The sequence below is a fragment of the Macaca fascicularis genome, chromosome X (assembly GCF_037993035.2).
Source record: "Macaca fascicularis isolate 582-1 chromosome X, T2T-MFA8v1.1".
Lineage (NCBI taxonomy): Eukaryota > Metazoa > Chordata > Mammalia > Primates > Cercopithecidae > Macaca > Macaca fascicularis.
The window spans coordinates 44,286,551-44,313,253 of record NC_088395.1 but is presented as its reverse complement, the minus strand read 5'-3'; the positions used below and the strand labels follow the sequence as shown (position 1 = coordinate 44,313,253).

General features: G+C 40.6%; 1 protein-coding gene across 1 annotated transcript in view; it reads left to right on the top strand.

Annotated features, from left to right (window-relative positions):
* Positions 1-26,703, top strand: part of EFHC2 (EF-hand domain containing 2) — a 195,737-nt gene that overhangs the window by 92,301 nt on the left and 76,733 nt on the right. Inside the window, exons 5-11 of the mRNA XM_045383159.3 lie at positions 936-1,187; positions 2,467-2,580; positions 2,971-3,109; positions 9,116-9,284; positions 15,958-16,100; positions 18,728-18,924; positions 21,636-21,766. Coding sequence (XP_045239094.1) covers positions 936-1,187; positions 2,467-2,580; positions 2,971-3,109; positions 9,116-9,284; positions 15,958-16,100; positions 18,728-18,924; positions 21,636-21,766 — 1,145 coding nt within the window. The remainder of the gene's footprint in view (positions 1-935; positions 1,188-2,466; positions 2,581-2,970; positions 3,110-9,115; positions 9,285-15,957; positions 16,101-18,727; positions 18,925-21,635; positions 21,767-26,703) is intronic.

The window sequence follows — 26,703 nt, the reverse complement described above, 5'->3', positions numbered from 1 at the left end:
CAAATGATCCACCTACCTTGGCCTCCCAAGGTGCTGAGATTACAGGTGTGAGTCACCCCGCCTGGCCAGAAGTATAATTTAGTGTATTACTGTTTAATATGAAAAACTTCTTCATACTTGTTTGTCTCTATTCTTAAGGTTAAAACTGGTTATAGATGCATATGTATCTATGTCATAGTTGAAATTAAAAAACAAAATCACAGAATAGTCTATAGAAAAGTAGATCTTTTTTGTTTTCTTTTTTTTTTGAGACAGGGTCATGTTCTGTTGCCTAGGCTGGAGCGCAGTGGTGTGAACATAGCTCACTGCAGCCTTGACCTCCTGAGGTCAACAATTCTCCCATCTCAGCCTCCTGAGTAGCTGGGACTATAGGGGTGTAACACCGTACCTGGCTAATGTTTTTTTTTTAAGAGTTGTGTTTTTGGCCGGGCGCGGTGGCTCAAGCCTGTAATCCCAGCACTTTGGGAGGCCGAGACGGGCAGATCACGAGGTCAGGAGATCGAGACCATCCTGGCTAACACAGTGAAACCCCGTCTCTACTAAAAAAATACAAAAAACTAGCTGGGTGAGGCGGCGGGCACCTGTAGTCCCAGCTACTCAGGAGGCTGAGGCAGGAGAATGGCGTAAACCCGGGAGGCGGAGCTTGCAGTGAGCTGAGATCCGGCCTCTGCACTCCAGCCTGGGCGACAGAGCGAGACTCCGTCTCAAAAAAAAAAAAAAAAGAGTTGTGTTTTTGCCATGTTGCCCAGGCTGATCTTGAACTCCTGAACTCAAGCAATTTTCCCACTTTGGCCTCCCAAAATGCTGGGATTACAGGCATGAGCCACTGTACCTGGCCAAAAATATATCTTTATATATTTGTCACTTGATTGTGTGTATCTTAGAAGTGATTATGCAAACCCTGCAACTATTACTGACATTTTCTCCATTTGCAGGTTCTAGAACACGTAGAGCCCTTACGTCCCTACGAATCCCTCGACACCCTGAAACAGTTCCTCCAGTATCATGGCAAGATTTTGTGTTTCTTCTGCCTGTGGGATGACTCAGTCTCAATGTTTGGAGACCGTAGAGAACTCATCCTGCATTACTTCTTGTGTGATGATACTATTGAAATCAAAGAATTGCTTCCACACAACTCAGGCCGAGATGCTATAAAAATGTTCCTCCGGAGGAGTAAGCTGCCCAAGGTGAGCAGTGGACATAACCACTTTCTGAATTTGCTTGTGAGTCAAGAGACTAGAGTCACTGTTTGGAATGTTGTGTGTTATGACTATGTGATGATAATAACCATGCACTGGTGCAGGTATTTAGAAAACTTTCATTTTGTGCTCTCTATTAATATACATCTGTGAAAGTAATACAGAGAATATGATCAATTAGAGTTGGAACATTGAAGTTAAGGCAAGTAAAGGAAAAAAGTCAAATGTAAGAGAAAGTACCTATTCATCATTGAGTTCATATCCAGTTTTATGAAACTAAATGACTCCTTAGTAAAAGAATTGCTTGTGGCTTTGGACGGGGCACTACAGACTACTGAGGAGAGCCCATGGTTTGGTCTAGGTTGTGAATACAAACACACACTATACACATGCACCTACATGTGCATGTACACATGCACTCACAAACATACACATGCAAATTTACAAACCAAAGTGCCTTTTCTGAGTGTAGCAACTGGTCACCAACTAGCCACTAGCTAGTGGCAGTGATGACTTTTGCATTTTATTTGATATTAAAAAGAGTTGTCAGATTGATTTCTATAAATATTTATGGCCATTTGAGAGCTCATGTAATTTGGGGGCAGCAGAAACTTCCCAGACCTGGATTAGAGTTGTGAGTCTGCCCCTTAATAGTTGTGCTACCTTGGGCAAATCGCATAACCTCTTTGAGCTTATTTCCCTGTCTTTAAAATGTGGTAACATAGTAAAAAAACAAAAAAACAAAAAAACACCATCAAAGGACCTGTAAACACCTATAAGGACACTTAAAAACATAAAGGCTTTTTCAAAAGCTCTGTTATATTTTCTTTCTTATTTGGGTAAAGTATCTTCTTAGTGCACATGGAAAGGTTACCATAACACTGATTTCCGAGGCAAATAACTGCTGACCATTCAGTCCTCACGGGAGGTTTTTCCAGATTCTCTGAGCCCACTGCCAGAAGCCCTACTGCGTGTGCTTGGAGGCAGGGGAGGCACAGTTTGTCCCAGAGTGAGCCCTGGGATACGCATAGCAGGCAACCAGGAGGTGCCAGAAAAACCTGTTTTTAGAATGACTTTGAAAAATAGGCTAAATATAAAATAATAATGACATACCTGACATTTACAGTGTGCCAACATCAGTTAATTCATTTTATTCATTCATTCAACAAATATTCATTGAGTGCCACCTGTATGCCAGCCCTGGAGTTATAGTAAGAAAGGGAATGGATTAAATCCTACCACACCTTGTTTTGATTTTGTCTTCCAGAATTGCCCACCTAGAGTCTATCAACCAGGCCAGATAACAGATCGAGCGGTTCTCAATTTGTATGGTGACTTTATAAAGAACCAAGCGGATGGCTTCCTGATGGATAGATATAAGGGAAGGAACCTCACATTTTATTACCTGTTTCTAGGGTGACTTCTTTGGAACCTGAATAGTGGGGCGAGTTACATACTCTTTTCTTGTGAGATTGTGAATGAAATCGATGATTACATAAATATGCATTGTACTGCTGTTTATTAGTAATAAGCATGCTGAAATGTCTATATAAATATATGCATTGCATTGCAGTTTGTAAGTATAATACTACAGTGCTAAAATAATACTTTAGAACATTAACATCAACTGGTTGCTTTTTTATTTGATTTTTAAAATTTAGTTATTAAAGACTGAAGTTTTATTTTTAATTTCCTTTTTTTCTCTGGGAAGGGGTTCCTGGTTCTTTGGAGGGTCCATGGTGCCAATGCTATGTTCCTTTGTCTTTATTAGCTAGGAGAAGTAGACCAAGAGTTTTACAAAGATAGTGACCTGTCCCTCGGAGTCACCATCAATGTGTGGGGAAGAAAAGTGCTCCTTTATGACTGTGATGAATTTACAAAGTCTTATTATAAGTCTAAATATGGAATTGGTAAGTGATACGTATGTCAATTAAAATATTTTTAAAATTAAACTCTTTGTTCCCCAGTTAAGATTTTACTTTGGAGTTTCAAATGCTAGGCTCATAATAGCTACCACTTATTGTGCATTTGCTATCTTCCAGCTGTTTGTTGTCTTATATATTCCTAACAATTCTCTATGGGTAGGCTCATGATCCCCGTTTTAGAGGTGAAAAAAACTGAGACTTAAAGGGGGCTCATTTGTCCAAGGTTATGCAGTGAGCAAAGAGTGAGCCAAGATTTGAACTTGTCTGCCTGATGCCAGGGACTTCCATTTTCCTTTATAGTCCTCTGCCCCACTCCGGTATGGGGTAAATGTTTTGGCTGAGCAATCAAAATGGAAAATGAATGCTTTTCTTTTCACTTAATTCTTACCACAATGGGTATACCTAATTGAGTTATCAAGGGAATTCTCTTCTGCTAGTTTTGCTCTCCCTTTCCTGGTGAGGCTCAGCCAGGTCTTAAGCTTCTCTCTTCTCAGACATTAACTCCGTTCCAATAAGGTTAGTTCAGTTCAGAATGAAAATGAGCTATTGATTGAGCACCTACTATATGTAGGTCATTGTAGTAGACTTAGGAGATACAGAATTGCATAAGAGGTTTCTAGGCTGGAAGGGGAACTGAGACCTGCAGCGTGTGACACCGTGTTACGAGTGTCTTGGAAGCTGGTGGAGGATGTGACGTGAAACCTAAAACATAAACCCTCATTTGTTAAACTCCCCTCTACCTGAGTCTCCAGGTACCTGCTGCTGCTAGAAATTGATGAGACTTGCTGACGTCCCAGTTTGGGACTGGAGTTGGGATAGGGGGTACTTAGTCCTGTACTTCTCTCTGGACCTTGGAGTATTCATATGAACACACTTCCCCGAGGGGTGAGATGGAAGCCAAGTGCAACCGCAGCTTCTTAAAAGACAAGGAGCTTTGTCTCTAGAATGAGATGAAGCCATACTATGTGTCTTGTTGTCTGCATTGTGTAGTATTCCTGGCCTTCTGGGAGTCTCTATATTGTGAGAGAAGGCACATCAAGCACACAAAGGGGTTAGAGTAAAAAAGGCTTTCAGTTTTACTCTTAGGTTCATTAGGGGAATTTGTTGCACTGCATCTGCATGCCAGATTAGTCAAAATGTATGGGCCCTACTGGGGCCAAATTGGTGACCTCTTTTTATTTTATTTTCTAAAATTAGTCCCCTTCAGTGGACACAGTTGGGCATATTTGCCTTGGGGACTGTGGACAAGAAGCAGCCAGGAATGTGTAGGTGGCAGCTGCTCTGGAGAAGCTGCTGGTGGCCCTTAGACTATGGGAAAAGAATTTGGCCTTTAATAAATGTAGATGCCTGTTTGGAATCCATAAGTCTTTAGTATAGAATGAAAATTTAAATGTATATATCAAGATGAGTCACCAAAAACCATAACTTACACCTGATGATTACCTTAATATAAAGGACGTGGTAAATGTTCCAAAGCATTGTATGATTCCTTAAACATAAAGTCCAACTTTTGGTTGATGTTTGTCTGTCAGCTTGGTGAGAATATGAAAGTTGAATTTGGGAAAATGAATGTCCTAGTGGTGAGACTTAGTATGTTGTTAGGGTCTTAACGGCTTCTCTAGAAAATTTTTGGAGGCAATGTGAATTCCTTGTTGTGCTCCAAATCGAGTCATCCTGGGTAAATGTACCAGCTTCAAATGTCCTATGGTCCATTTCAGTTGAGTCCTTGTGCTTAATTTCTTTCTGTTCACTTCTTTTGTTCACTCTGTGGACTAATTGTATTATGTAAAAAAAAGTACTCTGTGCCTCTAAAGCTAATATAACATGAGCATTATGCATTTAAACAGAAAATTATGCAAATGCAAAATTATGATGCATTTCATAGTCGCACTGACTTTTTATATTTCTCATAACATATGTTAAAATATCCCATTTAACAGACACTATTATTACACAACATTTCTTAAGTTACAACAGTGTACTTAATGTAAGTAAAGACTAGAAATTATATCTATGATGAGGTGGAGGGGAGAATGAATCAGTATTCTCTGATAATCTTTGCGTTTGTTTTTCCTGATTTTTTGGTAAGGTGAAATTAATATCCTTAATGTTACTTAGATACAGTTATTTCTGCCATTTTAATTTTATTTATAGTTCATCCGGTCCCAGCAATTTTTTAAACTGACCAAATTACATGTGTTATGTTTCGGTATCCTTAAAACCCAAACCAGGACAAAGTCCCATCAATCATTGTGGTTCTGTCAATAATCGTGGTCACATTTCCTCCCTTGTCAATTATTGCGTTCAGTAGAAAACCTGGGTGTCTCCACTGTGCAGCACGCAGGAAGGATCTGACAAGTACCAGCAACACAGCTAGGGGCCTCTCTAGCAGGAAGTCGGGGAAGACTTCTAACGCAGAATGCAGCCTTGGTGCTTTAGTACCTTCTCCTGTGTGATGATACCCCAACATATTTTGGGGGGAGAAAAAATGGCAGACAAAGACAAGGAGTTGGCCACAGTCCCAAGAAAGGTACATGGATAACCTTTCTATTTATGTAGAAGTGGAGGGCTTGCTAGAATTCCAAGAGACATTTGAGCTCCTGTGTAAAACTCAATCTCTTAAGATGATTCCTTCATGCTTTTAAGGATTCTAAGGAGAAGGTGATTCCATAGATTTCTTCTCTTTAATAGTGCAGTGTGACCCCCTCCATCAGGCAGTTTGGCCATCCCTCTGGCCCTGGCTTGCCTGCTGGGCTGTAGCATGTCACTCCCTCATTATTTTATGTGAATGAACACCGACCGGCAGATGGAGGTCTGTTGATCTTTCCTATAGCATGAAGGTTGAAAAAGGCTCTAGGGGTTCCAGCAGGTGTTTCTTTCACTAAAAGGACAGGGATCAAATGTAAACTGTTCATACGTAGGAATTTCTGCTTTAGGTTGTTATTTGTCTATCAGTGGACTTTCTTATTTTTTCTTAGTGGCTGGGACAATGAAACTAGTAACAAGACTGTTCATTCTCATTGCTTTTGAACACTTATTAGGCTATACTTAGATTGAACAAAAATCTTAAAGACCTTTAATTTTGTGGAGTCATTTCTGGCCATCTCTGAATTTTTAGGAACAGCAGAACATTTAAGATGAGTGTTTAATGATTATTTGAGGGAACTGGACACTTAAAATTGCATCAATAGGATAGAATTGGCTTCTGGTCTCATCACATGGTCCTGATGGACCTAACAATTTTGTTTTTTTTTGCTTCCCATATAAAATGAAGATGATTGAGATGGGAGGATTCTTAAAGATTTTATAGCTCTAACATGATGTGATTCACGAATATAGGTTTCATTGAAATCATTTGATGTGGGTATTGAATACAAGTACAAGTGGATTTACCTTGAAGCTAATGAATCATAATCTTTAGAGGTCTTCCTTTCCAGGGGTCCCAATCCAAGGCCCTGGCCTAATTTTGTCTTAGTAGTTTGACATTCTTCGTCTAGAAGAGCTTCGCCCAAATTATTTAAGCTTCTAGCCTCCCAAAACCTGTATTCATCTCTAGGCTACTAGAACATAAGCAATGAAATTGAAGGCTTTTCCCAGTAGTCTTTCCCACTGAGATGGGGAATAGAAAATCACCACGAAGAAACATTAAGACTCCTTTGTAATATGTATCATCTCTCTGCCAATTTGTTGGAATCTCGTCAACCATGGATGGACATTCGAGATATATATATGTTTTGACAAGTCACTTGGAATTAGAGAAATCAGATAATTAAAAGATATATCTGTCTCAGGATCTAGCAGAATGCCAACTTAAGACATTGGGGAAGATGCTTTGTACAAAAATGTATACTTTTTCATTTATTCAATGAATATTTTTGAACACCTAAAACATGCGGGATGCTGGGATGATGGAAAACCAAAGTGAAGAAACTTGTCATTCAGCTGTGAGTTCAGAGCTTTGTGAATGTATGCAAATTACCCAGAGAAATGGAATTTAAAGTTGGATCTTGAGCCAGAGTTTCCAAAAAGATGTATGTGGTGGTATAAAAGTCAGGCATGATGGAGTGGAAAAGTTCTCAGCTTTTATACACTAGATGGCACTGTGGGTGCAGAGGAAAGCTCTAAATTGGTTCTTTTGTTACTTAAATCCGTTGCAAAAATTATATGGTTGAGAAAACAACAGTGTGTTATAAGCCCTGTAATTCTGGGGGGAAGTGTAGAATGCAGTCCTAATTACTTTGAGATTCAATATGTGTCCTCTTTTGGTTAGACTGCTTAGATTGGTACGTAGAGTTGTATGTATATGTCTCCTGTTGTAAGAAACTGCTCAGGCCCAGATTTTTTAGTAATCACATAGAGCTCTCCTGCCATGGTTATGATGCTCTTCCTGAAATGAAAGACCAAACAGTGGTGCGTTAGATGTAATGGTTAGCAATGATAGAATCTACTGCAATTCTGCCCAATTCCAAGATTTGAACTCTCCTCTTTATTTCCAAGACTTTTCTTTAATCACCACAAAAATAGTAATAGTTGAAGCTCACAAGTCACTTCTGTACAGGCAGACTGGCTCCCCCCTTTCACTGAGTCACCTTTATAAACCTGTCTGCTGTAAGCAGTCTCTGTTAGGATGTAACAAGACTCTTTTGGGGATTGTGTTTGGGGAAATTTCACACAAAGGCTGCTAGGAAGTCTAAGGAAATATGAAAGCCGAAAATGTTTTCAACAAGAGTTAGAAATGGCCTCAAGCTCTTAGCCTTTTGATCATCAGTTAAAACACAAAACAAAAACAAAAAAACCACCTTAATATTAAGAGTTAGGTTGTCTTGGATGAAAAATTGATCTCCATTTTCTCTTCTAGAGGTGTACACTAAAATTTGTACTCTTCCTCTATGAGAACTTCGACAGTGGAAAAGGAAATATTTGCTTATGTAGAACTCCTTTCATTCATGATTGAAAACACCTATGTCATACTGAAGCTTAGAGAAGAAGTAGAAAATAGATTCTGTGGGAGTTTGTTTTGTTTCATTTTAGGAAAGATCTGGCATCTTTTTTGCCATTTATGTTGGAGACAAACACAGTGACTTGGATAGATCGGGTCAATATGTTCCTTGCTCTGGAGAGCACGGTTGCTTCTGAGATTGTACAGCCTCGCAAATGAGTACCTGAAAGCTCCTAGGCTATTACATATATCTTACCAGCTCTCTCTCCATCTCTCTTTCCTCACAGATGATAAGTATATAAATAAAATCAACAGTATTTACCGCATAGCACTCCCTTGGAGAGAGTAGGCAGTTGGCTATTTTAAAAGTTTTTTCTCTTTCTGTTTTGTTTGTTCACTTCATTGCATTTGAGTGCAATTGTAGTCTTTTCTCGGGCTTAACAAAAGCTACCTGGGGCTGTGGCTGGTGAGAGGAAAGTTTTATTTTGGTGTTTGTTTTTGAACTTCATAGGGAAATACTATGACCTGGAGTTGATTTGGAGGCAATGGAGGGTACTCAAATAGAGGGTGCAGTAGGAGATGGTGGATGGGGAAGGATAAAGGTGAATAGTGAGGAATAAGTCCTGTTTGGAAAAGAATTTTATTAGTGAGTGTTGACTGAGATAGGAGAGGGCTAAATTACAGGTTAAAATATGGAATGAGTGGCATAAAGTTTCAAGTATGAATTTTCATATTATTGGAAAAATCAGAGGAGAACAAAAATTATTCAGAAATGGGAATGTGATGACAAAATATAAACATTTACTTATTTGACATAGATTCTTTTTTTTTTTTTTTAACTTTTGAACCAATGGTGATTATTGAGTTCCATGGTTTTTGTAAACATGATTGAAACGTACTCTCACAGGATTTTGCTGTGTTTTGTTTGAAAGAGTTTAAAATAGTCTACAAAGATCTCCATGTTGATCTTGAAAACATAACAAACCTTTCAAAACAGCCATAATCAGGGCAATAAAAATATTGATGTTTTGTTTGCCTTTGTTTTGTTCTAGAGAACTTTACCTCAGTTTCATGCAAGCCTCCTTCTCCTCCTCCAAAAATAGAAAGGAAATTTCCACCTTACAACGGTTTTGGTTCTGAAGAGGATTCTCTCCGTACCTGCATAGGCCTCAAGCCCACACCTCATCGGAGGAACTTCAAGAAGTTTATGGAAAAAGACAGGTGCTTGAGGGAACCATGATTTTAGTCTGATCTTTCCCAAATGTGTTTGGGGTTTATAACATAGTTCTCATGACAAAACAGATGTCACGCAGCTCATCTAATTGCAAGTCCGGGGAGACATTATTATAGGCTTTTAATGAGGTTGATTAACATGCACGTATTAACAGGTTCTTACTTGAGTGCTTATTTTAGTAAGTATCATCTGGAGGCCCCTAAAGTAATATTATCTCCAATCTATGTTGCCTTTCCATATCTATCTATATGTCTGTCTCCCGAAGATGGGAAAGATGTAGAGTAGGAGTTAGCAAGCTCTTTCTTAAAGGGTCAGATAGGAAATATTTTTGGTTTTGTGGGCCATACGGTGTCTGTCACAACCACTCAGATCTGCCTTTGTAGCGTGAAAGCAACCACAGACAGAATGTAAATGGTCGTGTGTGACTGTGTTCCAATAAGACTTTTTTTATGGACACTGACATTCAAGTTTGATATAATTTTTACATATCACAAAATATTACTCTTATTTTGATTTTGCCAACCATTTCAAAATGTAAAAACCATTCTTATCTCAAAAGTCATATAAAAACAGGTGGCCTGGTGGATTTGGCTCACTGACTGTGGTTTGCCAACCCCTGCTATAGAGATTTCAAGGATTTATACGTGTTTTTAAAAATGTTACTTGGTGATTAATGTTGTTGTTTTCACTTGAGAGGTTGGTTGAGTTCAGTAACCATAGATTTCTCACTTGGCTGAATATAATTTTAAATGATGGACTTCCAGAAGTATTCCTAATAGACATGGAGAAAAACCTGCCTGTAAATCATGCAGATAGAATGTAGACACTGCCCTTGGCTACTTTTTGCTTCTGCAGGGAGAGCAAGCCCTGGAGAAGGAAGTCAGGGGAAAAGTGGTGGGGAAACATTGTAGGTGCTTGAATAGGATGTGGGCTAAGGGTTGCAGTCCTGTGTGAGGCAAATAATGGATCAGGAGATCCTGGGGGAGAAACATTGATAAAGGGAATGTGGTAAGTCTAGGAGAAGGAGAAGAAAAAGACATCCTGAATTTCATAAAATTGATTGGGGTCAGGTGTTGTTGTAGAACATTCGAAGGAGAGAGAACAGTAGTTGTGTTATAGTTGTAAAAGTGGTAAAAATCAATTAAGAATTATATAGAATGTCTAAAAGTCTGCCTTTGCTATGACATGATGTCCTTCGTCTTTCTAGAAATAATCTTTTATTTTTAAAGACTTTAGGGTTCTATTTTTGAGTTTTAGATTTGATGCTTCTCAGGAATGGTCCCTGTACTTTTTAGAAATGCTAATTATTGTGCCTCCCCCCACCCAGATCGACTGAGATAGAAGCTCTGGGGAAGGGGCTCAACATTCTGAGTTTTCTCAAGTCTTCCGGGGGATTCTAAGACACACCAGTGTTTGAGAACCACTGATTTTCATCACATAAGAGGGTTGCCAGCTTATACTCTGTCCTCCCTTATCGAGAACAGTGTTTAGGTGAGGTTCCAGGGTAGGACTTTTGATGACTAACTTCTGTTTTTAAGGACAGCCACCCGAAGGAGGTGGGCAGAAAGAATGTCCCTATTGTAAAAGGAGAGGGAATTTTTCTTATAAGTAAACAAGATGAAATATTATCCAGGGTGTTGCTTCTGGAACCCAGGGGAAAACCGTTCTTTGTGAGTAGTTGATTTAGTCCCTCTTTCTGTCTACATTGGGTCAACTTGCCCACAGAACACCGACTGTAGATGGTATTCTATGTTCTTGTCATGTTTTCATGGCTGAAGGGTGGTAGTGTAGGCACAAATGTCTCTCATTTTGTTCTTTCTGTCCACTGCTCAATCTGTGCCAGGAATACACTTTCCTCAAGCTCTTCTCACACAGGGACCATGTTTCCATAGTAACTAGCACATTCAGCTGGAGACTTATACATGAGTTTGAATAACCCAAGGTTTTAAAACTGTAAGAACCTAAGGAAGATGATTTCACAAAGCATACAAAGAATAGTTTTTTAAAATACAAATAAACTGTGAATTGAGACATGAAATTGTACATGACACTTTGATTATATATATATTGCTATTAAAAATGTACTTGGTGCTATTGTTGTGAGGTTAACGCTGATCTATGAGTCATTGGAGGGAATAGTTTCAGATTAAAGCATATGAGCTTTTGATGGATATAAAGATCTTCTTTATTATCTGGGTAGATATCACTGTGGTAGCCTGCTGGGCAGATTGTCTAGTCTGAGGAGGGAGAGCCAGGATAATATCTTTCTTGCTGCACCAGGCTGGATTAGTTACTCTGTTCTTTGTGTGCCCACAGTACTCTGTTGATTATATCTCTAATAATAATGTTATTACTATTGCTGATTACTCATAATAAGCCATTAGTGGTTACTATGTGCTATGTTACAATACTTAATCTAATTTAATCATCAAATCTTTGGAAAGTAGATAATGTTATTGTAAAACCCATTTTTTACATGAGAAAACTGAGGCTCAGAGAGGCCATGCAACTTCCTCAAGGTCACACAGCTAATTTTTAGTTGAACTAGGAACTGAACCCAGGGAAATCTGACTTCTGGAATTTACCTGTCTTTCGACAGAATCTATGCATATAACAGTGCATGTTAAGGACTTGTTTATGTAATTTGTGGGCTCCTTTTAGACCAAGAGCTCCTTGAGGGCAGGGGCCAGCTTTATTGCTTCCATAAGAGCTGGTGCTGACTATATATTTGGGGATCAATAGTTTGTCTAAGAAGAGAAGGAATGGATGAAGAAGTGAGCAAATAGAATAAATGTTCACTCATCCAATTCTTAATCATGGATAGAAGAGACAGATGACTTCTCACTGGGAGGGTTATTATCCCAGACTTGTGCCAGTCATAGCCATATAGCATCCAAAAATTCGTGGTTTAATCTTCATCTCTGTCTTGTTACAGATATTGTCCATCTGCTTTCCCCACCAGTCATTTTTTTCCTTCTTTTAAAAATGTTTCCCCATTAATAAAAATAAGCCTTCATGTGTCTTCCAACCATAAGATTCTATAGCTGTAGCTATATTTGAGGTTTTTAGTAGGTGTATAGCCCTGGATGAGCCATTCATTATCTTAGTGAACAACTATTTCTTGAATCCCTGCTGTGTGCCAAGCAATGTTCTGAGTGTTTGGGATACATCAGCGAACAAAATAGACACCAAGGCCTGCCATCGTGGAACTTATATTCTAGTTCTGGGAGGTGGACCATCAATTAATACATAAGTAAATTACGAAATATTTACAAGATGTTAAGTACCATTAAAAAAATAAAGAAGGTATTAAGTTGCTGTGGAAAGAATAAAGGCAGATTGGGAGTATGGGGCTGAGGAACGTTCTTGGTTGCAATTTTAAATAGTGTGGTCTTGAGGGACTTTACTGAGGAGAGGAAATGTGCTCCAGGCAAAAGGAACAGTCGGTGTAAAGGCCCTGAGCAAGAAGTGTGCTTGGGATATTCAAGGAGCATCCGGGAGGCCGACATGGATGGAGTAGATGAGTAAAGGGCAGAGCACATGGAGAGGAGATAAGAGTGTATGGGGAACTGGGTACACAGGGCTTTACGGACTGTTTAAGGACGCTTTGACTTTTAGTGATAAGGGGGCCATTAGAAAATTTGAGCAGAGAAGTGACTTGAGCTGATTTTCTTTTTAAAAGAATCATTCCAGTGTAATGTTGAGAGCAGACTATAGATGGCAATGGTGGAAATTAAGACCGGGTAAGAAGCTACTGCAGTAATCCAAGAGAAAAGTTTTGGTGGCTCAGATCTGGGTGAGTGCAGTGAAATTGATGAAATTAAATAGTGGATCCTGGAAATATTTTGAGGGTAGGGCCAGTGGGATTCCCTGACAAACTGGTTATGAAGTATGAAAGAAGTGAGGAGTTAAGATGACTCAAAATTTGGGCTTGAGCAACTAGAAGGGTGGAGTTGCCATCCACTGAGATGAGAAAGACTGGAGATGGGATAGGTTTAGGGACAAGAGTAGAAGTTCAGTTTTAGAATGAGTTAAGTTTGGGATGTCTATTAGATATCAAGTGGCAATACCAAGTAGGCAATTGAATACATGTGTGAGTATAGGGTTCAGAAGATAGGTGGACATGGATACCATCAGCATGTAGATGGTATTTAAAGCCATGATACCAAATGGTATTAAAGCCTTGAGATTGCATGAGATCACCAAGGGAGTGAATATACATAGAGCGGAGCATGACCAAGGAATAAACTCTGAAACATCCCCAATTAGGAACTTGGGGAAAAAAGGAGGAACCAACAAAGGAGACTAAAAAGGAGCAAACAAGGAGGTAGGAGCAAAACCAAGAGAATGCTGGATCCCGGAAGCCAGTGAAGCAAGAGTAACACTGAAGGAGTGATCATTTGTGCCGGTTGCTGCTGATTGGTTAAGTTAGATAGGCACAAAAAATTAAGCATTGGAATTGGCATTGTGGAGATCATTGTTGACCTCTACAAGAGCAGTTTAGGTAGAGCAAACCTAATGGAAATGGATTCGAGAGAAAATGGGAGAAGAATTTGACATAATGATTTTAGATAACTCCGAGCTGTACGTAGAAAAAGTTAAGCCATGGCTTCTGGACCTAGGAATTTATAATTTGTTTGGGGACAACGGGAACAAACACATTTTTAAAACAACCATCCAAGAGTACAAGTCTATATAGAGCTAATTTGGGTGTGATCTTACAATTGATGCAGGAGGTATAAGTAGGTGGTCAGCTGGAGTATTGTGATAAAAAAGAATATTCTGGGAAGTTTGAGAAGTAGTTATTAGGGAAATATCTGAAGACACTTGCAGTGCTTCTCAAAGTATGCCCAGGTGACCACCTTATCAGAATCTTCTGGGGTGCTTATTAATAATGCAGGTTTCTGGAGATGTGAGCTAGCTACTGAATCCCCCCATATCTCTGGGGATGGGACTCTGGATTCTGTATATTTAACAAGCTCCCCAGGTGATTTTTATATACAATAAACTTTGTGAACTGCTAGTCTGAAAATTTTATTGAGTAGATTATATTCTTGATTGATGAGATCTCCAGAACACTAGATTTAGGTAAAAAAAAAAAAAAAAGGCATATTGAATGTGTGAAGAACCCACACTTAACATATACACTTATAAATTATAAGAAGTTAAATTTACAGTAATATTTCTTTTCCTGAAGTTAGACCTATCCTGTTTCAGTGATATTTCGGGTATCTGAAATGTTATGGCTTTTTTGTGTGAGAGGGGCTACCAAATCTATTTGTTACTTACAAACCCAATTATGTACCAGCGAAGATGGTTGACAAGGCATAGCTTCTCCCCGCGCCCCACGCACTATATGAGGTCTGTCTGAAGCCTGGGAACTCGGTACTGAGAAAACAGCCATGCAGACCTGGCTGCTTTGCTCAGGCTGTTTTGGGGTGAGCTTTCCAAACTGCTGCATACCATCTCACATGGGGCCTCAAGCCTAGGAATCTTGGTGCCATCCTTTCTTAGCCATCATTCTTGTACAGCCCGAGAAAGGGGCAGAGAAAAGCACTTTTGCCTCTGCAAGTCAGAAATACTTGTTTTATTTTTCTAATCACTGTGGACACAAGGAAAGAATGATCTTCAGCCTAGGAGACCCTGCAAGGGAAGACTTCTGTGCATAGAGTTGTGACAGAGGACATGGTTTATTATCCTGTGTATCTCCCTGGGGTAATGATTTTAGTTATCAAAGACCTCTCCAAGGGTTTACTGTTTGTTACAAAGTCCACCTTTCACTAGCTGATATCCGCAGACATGCTTCTGCTGACAGATCAGAAATCAGTTTCTTCAGTGACCAGGCAATCAACTTTGGTAACTTTTAATTCTGTAATTTCATCCTATCTTTATCTATGCATAAAATTCTGAGTGCAAATTCCAATCAATACAGATCTCATAACAATTTTCCATAAACATTTATTGAATACTTATAATGTAAAAAGTATTATATTAGATAATGGTTAATAAGACAGTCTTTGTCCTTGGAAAACAGACTTGTAATGGCTTACAATATGAGTGATAAGCGCTATTAAAAAAAAAAAAAAAAGGTGGGTCCATCCTATGTGTTATAGCATTTGAAAAGGAAAAGTTAATTTGTCTCTTGAAGAAAGTTGGGGGGATGCTGGGGAGCTGGAGGAGTGAGTCAGAGAGGGGAGGATGTGGGCTGGAAAACAGAAAAGCAAAGGGCATGAGACAGTGAGTGGTGAATGGGGGAGGTAGCCTCAGATACTGGCAGAGCCCAGGATTGCCCACGCAGTAGGGCTAGGTGCTTGCTCTTCTTTCCAGCATGATTATTGTGATTGGTGACTAGCCTCGTCATTAGAGAACAGCCAGTTAGCGCAGCTGGTTTGAGCAGTGTGTTTATGACGTTTGTTTTGGGTTCATTTTCCCAATGTGTTACCCAGGACATGTGAAGAATGAGAGATATCTTAATATACTGAGAAAATTCCTCTGCATTTAGATTTAGAACCTTAATTAGAAGACGGTTGAACTCTTTCACTTTGGACAGTTTATGCCTACTCTATTAAAGCCATATTATACCTTTTGCAGACTTTTAAAGACATAATATGTGGAAGATTACCTGTATAATGCTGTAACTCTCATTTCTGTTCCATTTAGCTATGGCTTCAAAAGCAATATACTCCGTTTTTTTGCAAAACTAGTCACAGACAAATGTGTTGACTTGGACAGGATGTTTGTTATTTCATATTATCTCAGTGATGACACCATTTCAGTGTTTGAACCTATAGAGAGGAATTCAGGTAAGAGATATCCTTCTCACAGTATTTTCTTGAGAATGTTTTAAGTGTCTCTTCATGTTGAAAATTAGGGAACATGATCTGGTTTTGTAGCCTAGATTATCTACAATAGAGGCTTTATTTAAAAAAAAAAAAAAAAACCCGAACAATAGAGTTCTTTTTACAAATCTCTTAAATGGGAACCTAAACATTTAAAATGATAGAAGTGAAACAGTTTTGGTTGGCTTAGGGCCAGGGGACCTGGAGTTACTTCCTTTTTGCCACTATCCCCACTTCCACTGTGACTTCTGAGGCACCTCTGTGGAACCCAAGGGCTTCAAATTCATGGTCTGGGTACCACTAGTTTTACTTGTAGCCAGCAAGCCAAGAGGAAGTCTGCATTCTTGATAGTCCTACTTACAAAATTTTTGTTTGGCTGTAAGACAAGAATCCCAGATACACAAATTCAATCGTCAGGGTCCATCTTTATCTGGTCCTTCTGTCTGTTGAGGTTGTTGCCAAGGTTCCCGCACTCAGACCCATAGAATGCCTCTCTGCAATATGCTGGTACCACCGTCACTGCTGAGGAGAGCCATTGACTTACCCAATCATGGCACTGTAGGACCCTGTTCTTTGTCTCAACACGTTTAGAACTTTTATCTGTGCTGAAGACATGCATTTGGGAAGAATAATCAGTGATGTGCTGGTTAAGTGGCTCTTTGAAAAGATTTTAAAAGCCCTGATTTGTACTGTTTGCCAGTTTCCATGGTGTGAATACCCCAACCATGGCCAATTTCAAGCAGCCAAGAGTTTAAAAACTGGCTTGCAAAATCTCTGAAAATTCGACTCTCAGCTCCTATGAGCTGATATGAGCTACTTAGCACAGCGATGAGTAATGAATAACTTGTATAACTAAGGCTCCACAGTGATTTGAATAATGGATCAAATCTTAAAATATGAAATTGCATAGGGATGAATATAAGTCATGCTCTTACAGGTCAAAAATCAACTCTGTACACTTAGAATGGGGGAGATGTGGCCAAACAAGTTGCAGCATGTGTGAAACAGAAAGCAGTGATGATAGTCAGCAGCAAGCTTACTAGTAATCACAGTGGCCATGATGGAGAACTTACTATTATCCTTACAAGGACTTTATGAGGTTAGATTTTGTGTTAGTCCAGCTCCTCCGAGAAGCAACTACCAAGACAGGATTAAATGTGCAAGAGATTTAATAGGGGGAATGCTGGTGAGGGAAAATGTGGAAGGAGCCAGAAGAGGCTGGGAGAGCTGTCAGACTATAGTGCAGTTCTGACACCTGTGAAGCTCAGAGGGAAGGAAGAAAGAGGGAGTCTTAGACTGCAGTGAAATTCTAAGAAAATTTCGACAAGGTCGACAGGGAGTCCTTGAGGCAAAGTTGCTAGTTGGAGGAGTCCTTGTTTTGTAGGAGTGAGCCTGTCTTACTATCCCTGCCTTGGTCACTCATCTATTGGTAGCAGCCCGTGGGAAGAGTGACCTCAACACACACCTGAAGATTGATTTAAGAACACAACAGCTGGGGCCTTCCATCAGTTATGTTCTTCGCTATAGGCGACCTGAGAAGTACATTTTCTGGACCTCCACACATCTGATTCCCATTGTACCAATAAGAATTCAGAGAGATTAAATAACTCCTAAAGATCACCCAGCAAGTAAGTGACAGAACTCGGAAGCCTGTGTCTTTTTACCACCTATCATTTCTGAATGTGGTAGGAGAAGGGGGATGAAGTGGCCCAAAAGCTTATCTGGTCTCAGGCTATATTTATAGGTCTGTAGATTTCAGTTCAGTATCAGAAGATGCTGGAGTTCCCTGTTCAACTCTACTGGCTACTTTCCAAGAGGTCACAACAAATAATGTCTAGAAGAGAACAGATGAAATGGTGACAGCTCTGGAAACTAATATGAAGCGTTACTAAAAGAAGCAAAGGGATTTTACCTGTAGGAAAAAATGACTTAAGGGGACTCCCATAGTTACCTTTAAACACTTAAGTAATCTCCTTTACAGAAGTAGGGCATTTGCTACTTAATCTGCATGTCAGATTAAATATAAGACATCATCTGGGACAAATAGGTGGAAATATGCACAAGTGAGGAATTTTCTAACTGGTACTGTTCAAACATGCTCTAAAGATGAGTATCTTCCTGATGTTCCACACTCCCAGTATGCTGCTGGGCATATATAGGAGGTCCCTGCCAAGTGCTTATTGGACTGGGAAGAGAGTAGAGAGAGAGAAAAAAAGGCTAGAATTACACATCATTTTCTCTCTCTCTCTCTTTTTTTTTTTTTTTTGAGATGGAATCTTGCTATGCTGCTCAGGCTGGTCTTGTACTCCTGGCCTCAAGCGATCCTCGTGCCTCAGCGTCTTGCGTTGCTGGGACTGCAGGCACATGCCACCATGCCCGGCTTTGCTTTTTGTCTTGAACACCCTTGCCTAGGAATTCTTACTCCTTCACTCACTGCCTCATTCTTCCCTTAAGTCCAAAACAATAGGCAATATTAGTTCACAGGTAACTTATATGGTGGTCTGTGCTTGAAGATAAAGTAACTCTGAAGGCAAGTCAGATGGTTCTTTTAAGAATAAAGGCTGCTCATGAACTTTTCTATTTTTCTATAGGAATTACCGGTGGGATGTTCTTGAAAAGAAGTCGCGTTAAGAAGCCTGGACAAGAAGTCTTTAAAAGTGAACTATCTGAATATATCAAGGCTGAGGACCTGTACATTGGAGTCACAGTGAATGTGAATGGTTACCTATTTCGTTTGCTCAATGCTGATGAGTATACCTTAAACTACATGGAGCAGAATACAGATAAGGTGAATTTACTTTGTGTAATTCTTCACTTGCCTCTCAGCCCTCCGCAGTCTGTGTTTTTCTTTCTCTAGGGCCTTTTCTTCTTCATCTTGCCACCAGTTTTACATTGTGCATTCATACATGTGGGCATGAATAATGGATTCGTGTGACTTGGCCACATGTCCCATCACAGAGGCCAGGTTCTTGTCTACTCTGTTTACATGCTGGGTTCTCCTCTGCCCAGCATCACAGATTCCAGGCACAGGCAGGAGGCAGGGCCAGCGTTGAATCAAGTTTCCTGGGTTTTTTGCTGACACTAACAATGTTTTCAGAAAGAAATTCAACTACTATAGGAAAGGAAGAAAAATCTGGTGCCACACACTGTGCCGTCCCAGTTAATTGGCACAGGCCAACAGAGAAGGCCAAGACCTGAACAAACAGAAACCTCAAGGGAACTGAATAGTTGCTGGAGTTGCAACTTCCCATAACAGTGGCCACCTGAGGCCTAAATAAGGATTTCAGGATAAACTGGCGACAGTGAGCTCAAAGAGTTTTTTTTTTTTTTTTTCAAATAAGATGGCAGATGGGTACTGTTACTGCAGGTGCCATTATGGCAATGCTGTTCAGTAAAAATAACATATTGATAAAATCTGGATTTTAAATGTGGGCTAGTTCAGTGTACAAACATGTTTATTTGGGAATCATTGCCTAATATGGAAAAATCTATCTGGAAAATTTTATTTTAAAAGTTTACCTATAAGTGATAATATTTATGTAGCATTTATATACATACAGTGCCAATTTTGTCTCATTTATATATAAAATGCCTGGGGTTAAGTTGCTAAGATCAGTGTCTCTGGGTACATCACATCATTCATATCAGTTTGGGTCCTCTGAGAAGCAGACGCCAAGACAGAATGAGAAGTGTGAGAGATGTCGTGGGGGAAATTTCTGAGAAGGATAAAGGGGGAGGGGGACAGGAGCGGGCAGGGGGGCCTTCAGACCAGGAGACAGGTTGAACCCCTGTGGAAGGAGAGAGAAAGGAAGGAGGGGTGGGTAGGGAAAGCCTCAGCTGACAGCGCAGCTCTGAGAATGTCTCACTTTCTCAGTGAAGGGGAGCCCCAGAGCACAGACTGCCCATCAGAGAGGTCCCCTGTCAGGCAGGAATGGCCTGGCTCTAGTTCCCCTGCTGTGCTGTGTCATTGGGTGGGAACAGCCTGGGGAGAGGGTGGCCCCAGCAGCGACATTGCCTGTGAACTCTGTGTGAATCTGGAAGATATGGCAGCTGGAGTCTGTCAGGCAATGATGCTCTTCTCCACAGGGTCTCTCTTGACAGGAGGCCTGCAAAGCGCCCTCCATGGCTGCCACACCATCTCTCCATTTATAGTCTTAGGGATGCAGGTTATCATAAAACCATGAACCAGGAGCTATTCGAAAACACTGAATCTAGACAAGAAGCTCAGTAATCGGGAGTTTAGATTTCTGGAAACCAGCAGGCCTGGCTTGGGAACCTGACTCCACGTTAATAGCTGAGGGACCTTAGATACGTATTTTTCCTGAGCTTCAGTTTCTTCATCTTTGGAATGGAAGGAACAACAGTGCCTATTTGATAGAATTGCTATGAAGATTAGATGTGATAATGTGTGTGAAGCTCTGAGCTAACCATGAGGCCCATGGTAAGCTCAATCAGTGTTACTATTGTAAATTAGAATTCTATTTCCAATCAGAGGGTGAACCTATACCGTAATATAAAATATATATAGTATAAATATAAGATATAAAGGTTTTTTTTTTTCCTTTGGGGACAATAAAAGCAGGGTAGGACATTATCTGGAATCAGCATCCCAAGTGAAAACTGCATTATTTTAAAACTGCCCTTAACAAAGACATTCTAAGCAGAGAAAGTTTGCTATACTGTTTAATATCAGCCTGAGGAATCTTTTCAAAAGAGCTAATAGATCCTGTCATGGAAATAGATGAAAGGAAATGCAAAAAAGTGGGAGGAGTAGGGGTCTGCGATAGGTGCCAAACCACCTGGGTCATTTTCTGGTGGGAGAGAGGGATCTTTAGACTAAATTGCCATCAACGTTTTTATTTTAAAATTTCATCTTCTCATTTTTGATCTCTTAGCTATAATTATTTACGACCTTATGTTTCACTGGGATGCAAGAAGTATTCTTAACAAGTCAAAAAGCTAGTCACAGGATAAGAGACAGGAACAGTAGACAGCCCAGAGAATGACTGTGCGAGGGGTTAGGGTGCCTGTGTGGATCTTCCATACCCAGCCTTGCTCTCATTAGTGCATTGCCTAATGGATAACAGTTCCAGGGGGACCCCATTCTAAAGATCTAGAGAAAATGGAGGGCTACTTACCCAGTTTTGAATCCCCATTTTCTCCGTCAGGATATCCGAACATATTGGGCCGATATCCAAGGGTTATAGGGAGGAGGCTGAGATGGAAGCAGGGGTTGTTTTCTGATCTCTGTGGCCTCGTGTTCCTTAAGCTCGTTTCCCTCAGAGCTGGGGCCTATGCTGATGTCAGCTGTTGTCCAGAAGCTTTAACTGAGGAGATTCAAAGCTAGTCATGCCTTCTCGGTGTTGGTTTCTTTGCAAAGACAAACCTGCTAGCTTCATGTGCACAGTGTGAAGTCCCTTTACTGGCCATGAGCAAGATTGGGCTCCTGAACTGTTAGGAATATTTAAATATGTTTTTCCTTTCATTTCCCCCTTACAGTATCCTTTCAGTAACCTCAAACTTGCCCTACAAAAGCTGAAGCAAGAAGAGGCAAAATCCAGAGAGCTCAAGCAGATATTCAGAGCTGCTGACCGTAAGCACACAAAGAAGGTGGATTATAATACATTCAGGTAAGCCATATTCCGCTAACAGTCATCTGTTTTCCCCTCAAGGCTGTCCAAAGAACAGAAAGAACTGTTTCTTTCCTAATCAGTTAACTATTTTTTATTAGGAATTGGCATTTCTTTGAGTTTGTATTATTTTGTAGTCAAGTTTTGGCCACGAATACTCTAGTAAATGTTATGAATTTACATATAAAAGGAGTTTATACATGGGAACAGAGGGACAAGAGCATAGAAAGTCAGTTGGTGACATTGTCTTATGAATCAGGGAGTTGAAGGATCAGCAGAATGCCAGGAATGGTGCATCTGAGTGAGAAAGACAGAAAAAAGCACTGCTAAGAGCACCTCCCCACCCCACCACCGAAATCTGGGGGACAAAGGAGGGACATCTCCAGGAATGTGATGAAGTTGGAAAATAGTAAAAACTTCACCGATTATCAGAGCAAAGGTGATATGTATGCATCTGTGTATACGTGTGCTTGTACACATATGTGTATTCTGAAAGACATGAAAATACAGGAATCGAGGGAAAAATATGTGACAGTAGTGGGAAATATTATAACAAATCTTGATCAAGGTTTTCTCTAAGGTGAAGCTGAATTCTGGGACTATCCAGTGGCTGACCGAGGCAAATTTTCAAACAGCGGAAACACAGGGAAATTCAAATTCAGGGTCTAGTACAATTGTGAGACTTCTTAGGCTGAAAACAAAGTGAATGGAGCGTTTAGGAGAATAAATTAAATCATGGATGGAGGACAAAGGGGACTTTCTCTTTAGGCTGAGAATTCTGGCTCCTGACAAGGATAGTGGCTGAAAGCTATATAGTAAACTCTGCTTGATGCAGTCAAGATGTGGGCTGAGAAATGAGGAAGTGAGCCCAGGAGAGGGTAGCAGGGAGGTCTTTCCAACTTTGTGTCTGCAGTCGCCTATTGCATCACTACCTGGTGGCCTGGAGCCCACCATTAGGCCCGGAGTGTCCCAAGAGCTCATTTGTTGTTTTAACAAAGCTCTTTTGTGTCTCCAAAATGTTCTTTGGAGAGAAGCAGTCAGAGGACATATTTTTATTGTTTAGAATTCCCAACCTTCTGGGATCAATAAGAATTTATAGTTCTTCGTTATTGTTCATAGTCACATACACATGTTCATAGTGTTTTGGAAAATAAATGGAGACAGTAAAGAGCAGAGACAATTACTCAGGCCATGGGCTAATGGAAAGCAGTGGAGGAGAAAGCAAGAAATTTCCATCAGAAATGAGGGAGTGGTTTTGTTTTATTATTTGTGTCCTTTTACAAAAGCATCCATTTTTCCAACACTTGCAAAGTCTATTGGAAACACTTTAGTGAGTTTATAGGGCTTTTTGGGAAGCACTTAAGCCAGGCAGGCGATCCAAGGAGGAAAAGTTGCTTTGCAGATGGGGGCCTGACCCTAATTGTGGGTGGGATAAAGGACCACTATGCTGTGATTGGAGGGGTAGCCTCAAGGAGCTGCATGCTCAAAAAGAAGGACCTCCCCGTCCCAGAAATTCCTTAAAATGAAACTCAGATCAGGTTCAGGTTTCGCCTGGCTTGAAAAATCCTTCAGTGGCTTGCCATTGTCCTCACAATAAGATCCAAACATTTGACTGCAGCCAGCAAGGCCTTGAGTGATGTGAGTCTGTTTGTATTTCCAGTGTCATCACCTCTTTTTCTGCAGCCCTGTCTTTTGGCCTCACTGACTGTCTTTCGGTTTCTCAAACACATCAAGCTCTTTCCTGACTCTTGGCCTATGCACACCCAGTTCCCTCTGCCTGGAGTGCAGTCACCACCACCCTCTGCGTAGCAAACTCTAGGACTCATCTCAAATGCCGGCTCCCAGAGGGGCTTTCATTCAGAGGGGCTTTCTAGATCCTATCTAGAGTAGATCACCTGCTGTTATTCTTAGCCACTTGTTTATATATTTTTCCCAGCACTTAGCACAACTTACAGTTATTTTATTTAGAGATCTGTTTACTTGGGGGTAGTGCGTCTATGTGTGTGTGCTGTGTGTGTCTTCTCCTATTCGCATGTGAGCTTTCTGAGGGCAGGGAGCTCAATGGTGGTGTTCCCTGCAGCATCCCCTACTGCTGGGCGCGCTCTCTCTCTCTCTCTCTCTCTCTATACACACACACACACACACACACACACACACACATTTATATATATATTTATATATATTTATTTATTTATATATTTATATATATTTATATATTTTTTTATATAAATTTATATATTTTTTAAATATATATTTATTTATATATATAGCTACCAAATGAAATAATGAACCACTAGAGTTGTTCCTGGGGGTTCTAGTTTGGAGGTGATGGCATGACCTCCAAATAAGAGCATAGACCAAAAGTCTAGATGTCTCGATCCATATGACATGCTTGGTGCCGGGTGCTGAGCCCTCTGTGCTTGAGGCTGCTCGTTTGTGCTCGGCCCACAAATGTGGGTCCCTGCACCTTGTCTTCAGCCCCATCTTATGCTTCTCAAACTCTTTCCTGAGCAAACAAAAAGGAACTACGTAGCCCGTGTCTATCACATCATATCCTAATTCAATTCTTTGCTCAGTGCTTTTACTAGCTAATATTTTCCTTTCATTATGTGTGTGTATGTGTGTGTGTGTGTGCGTGTGTGTGTGTGTGTGTATTCTGACTCTCCTCATCAGAATATAACCTCTTTGAGGGCAGGGGCCTTCTCTTTCTTATTTTCTGCTTTAGCCTTATGACTTGTTTCAGTGTTTGGCAAATAATAGGGTGTTAATAAATACTAGTTGAGTGGGTACATTTTTTGTTTAGTGTTTAATATGCCTCAGATGAAATCTACTGAGATAATTCTCTGCTTTTGTGTCTTTTGTGTTCCACTTTCCCTTTTCTTTTCCTTTTTTTTTCTTCTTTTCTTTTCTTTTCCCCTCCCTCCCTCCCTCCCTTCCTTTCTGTTTCTTTTTTTTTTTTTTTTTTTTATACTTTAAGTTCTGGGATACATGTGCAGAACCTGCAGGTTTGTTACATAGGCATACACGTGCCATGGTAGTTTGCTGCACCCATCAACCCGTCATCTACATTAGGTATTTCTCCTGATGCTATCCCTCCCCTAGGCCCGCACCCCCTGACAGCCCCTGGTGTGTGATGTTCCCCTCCCTGTGTCTATGTGTTCTGAATGTGTACATTTTATCTAGCCTTCACTGCTTTGGCTCTGACCTGTAGGGTGATTGTGTACATGCTAGTTCCTCAAGCTCAGACCTTTCTCCTGAACTATAAACCTGGAAATATGCATACCTCTGGGACATATGCCCCTCACATGTCTTTTAGGCATCCCCCAAAATAACTTTCCCTAACTTGACCTCATTTTCTTCTTTCGTAAAGTAGCAGCTAGGGGACTGTATCCTGATAAAGGCCATCATGGGCATCCCTAAGAGTCCAGACCAGGGGTTGGCTTTGTGTCTCCCCTCTCTCGACCTCTCCCACTCACCCTTTGGAAGTATATGTCTTGAACTACCTCTGGAAACTTTCCCTTCTTTCCATCTGCAGCTTCACAGTTGTAGTTCAGTTTTTCATCACTGTTTACTTGAACCCTCTGGAGAGCAGTGTAACTGATCTCTTTCTCTTAACTCTCATCCTCCAAAGTTTTGCCAGAGTGACCTTCCTAAACTCTGATAGGATCATTCCTCTGCTCCTAATCCTGCATCAGTGTATCACGTGAGTTTGCCTACCTTTCTCTCCATATTTCCATCTCACTAGAAGAATAATACTTTTGTAGAAGCCACCATGTATTGAGCACTTACTGGGGGCCAAGCATCGTGCTAAATGCTTTCCACCTACTATTTACTGGTAGCCTTCTGTCAAGTTGTTGCTTATTTGCTTCCCTGCCTCCACATCAGCTCCTGCCAAGTGCAATAGATGTTTGCTGAATAATTTAATGAACGATCCTATTTCTCAAGGAACGTTCAGTCTAAAGCTTGCAGCAATCAAGTAAATAATTGATTTCTTTGCACCAGGGAAGGGCCATCTGGCTCTCACTTAGGGAAGTAAGGAGAAGCTAGGCCTGATCTTCACCAGCCAAGTAACTTGGGCAATTTACTTCACCTACCTGTGTCTCACTCTTTTGTTCATATATTGGTCTCTGAGGTCCCTTCTAGGCTCTGACAACTGGAAACTCTGAAAATGTAAGTTTATAATATTCTTGTAAAATGTTCTCTTTTCAAATTTGTACATTGAGATAGTGGAGAAGAGCAGAGGCAAGCAAAGGCAGGATTGCAGCATAGGTCTATGGGCTTGGCCTCTGTGGCCCTGACTGTCTCCTGCTTAGATACCTGGCGCTCTCAGCATACACCTGGGGCTTCAGGGCCCAGACCTGCTGCTCTGGGCAGTGGTCCAAGCCCCCAGCATTACCCTTCTTCTCAGAGATGTGCATCTCCTCTCAGGAAAACCTTGAGGGTAGGAACTGACAAACTACCTCTGCATAAGGTGCCTTGGTCAATAATGGATTAATGTGTGGGCCTCCCAGAGATATTTGACTCAGAATAGACCTGATGGAATGCAGGGACAGGCAGCTATCAGGAAATGGAAGTAAGGAATGTTTGGTTTTTGTTTTTTTGTGTTTTTTTGATTTTTTAATCTGAGCAGGGAACATTTCTCTTTTGCCTTGTGGGAATTCACCACTTCTGCTTCTATTTCATTGATCCTCTCTAGAATCTTTTTGGCATGGTCTGTCAAATTCGCTTGTGAGAGCTGCTGATCGTTATCCAAGAGAGTGCAGATAACCTTTCTCAGAGCCTTGGGATAGATACCTGGTGGCAGTGGTGGGCAGATTTCAGCAGGGAGCAGGGCAGGGACTAAGCTTGGCAGGGCTAGTATTTCATGCAGCTGGGAACATGGGCAGAGTGGAGCTTCCCAGTGAGGGCCCTGGACTCTGAACCACAGGCAGCAGCAG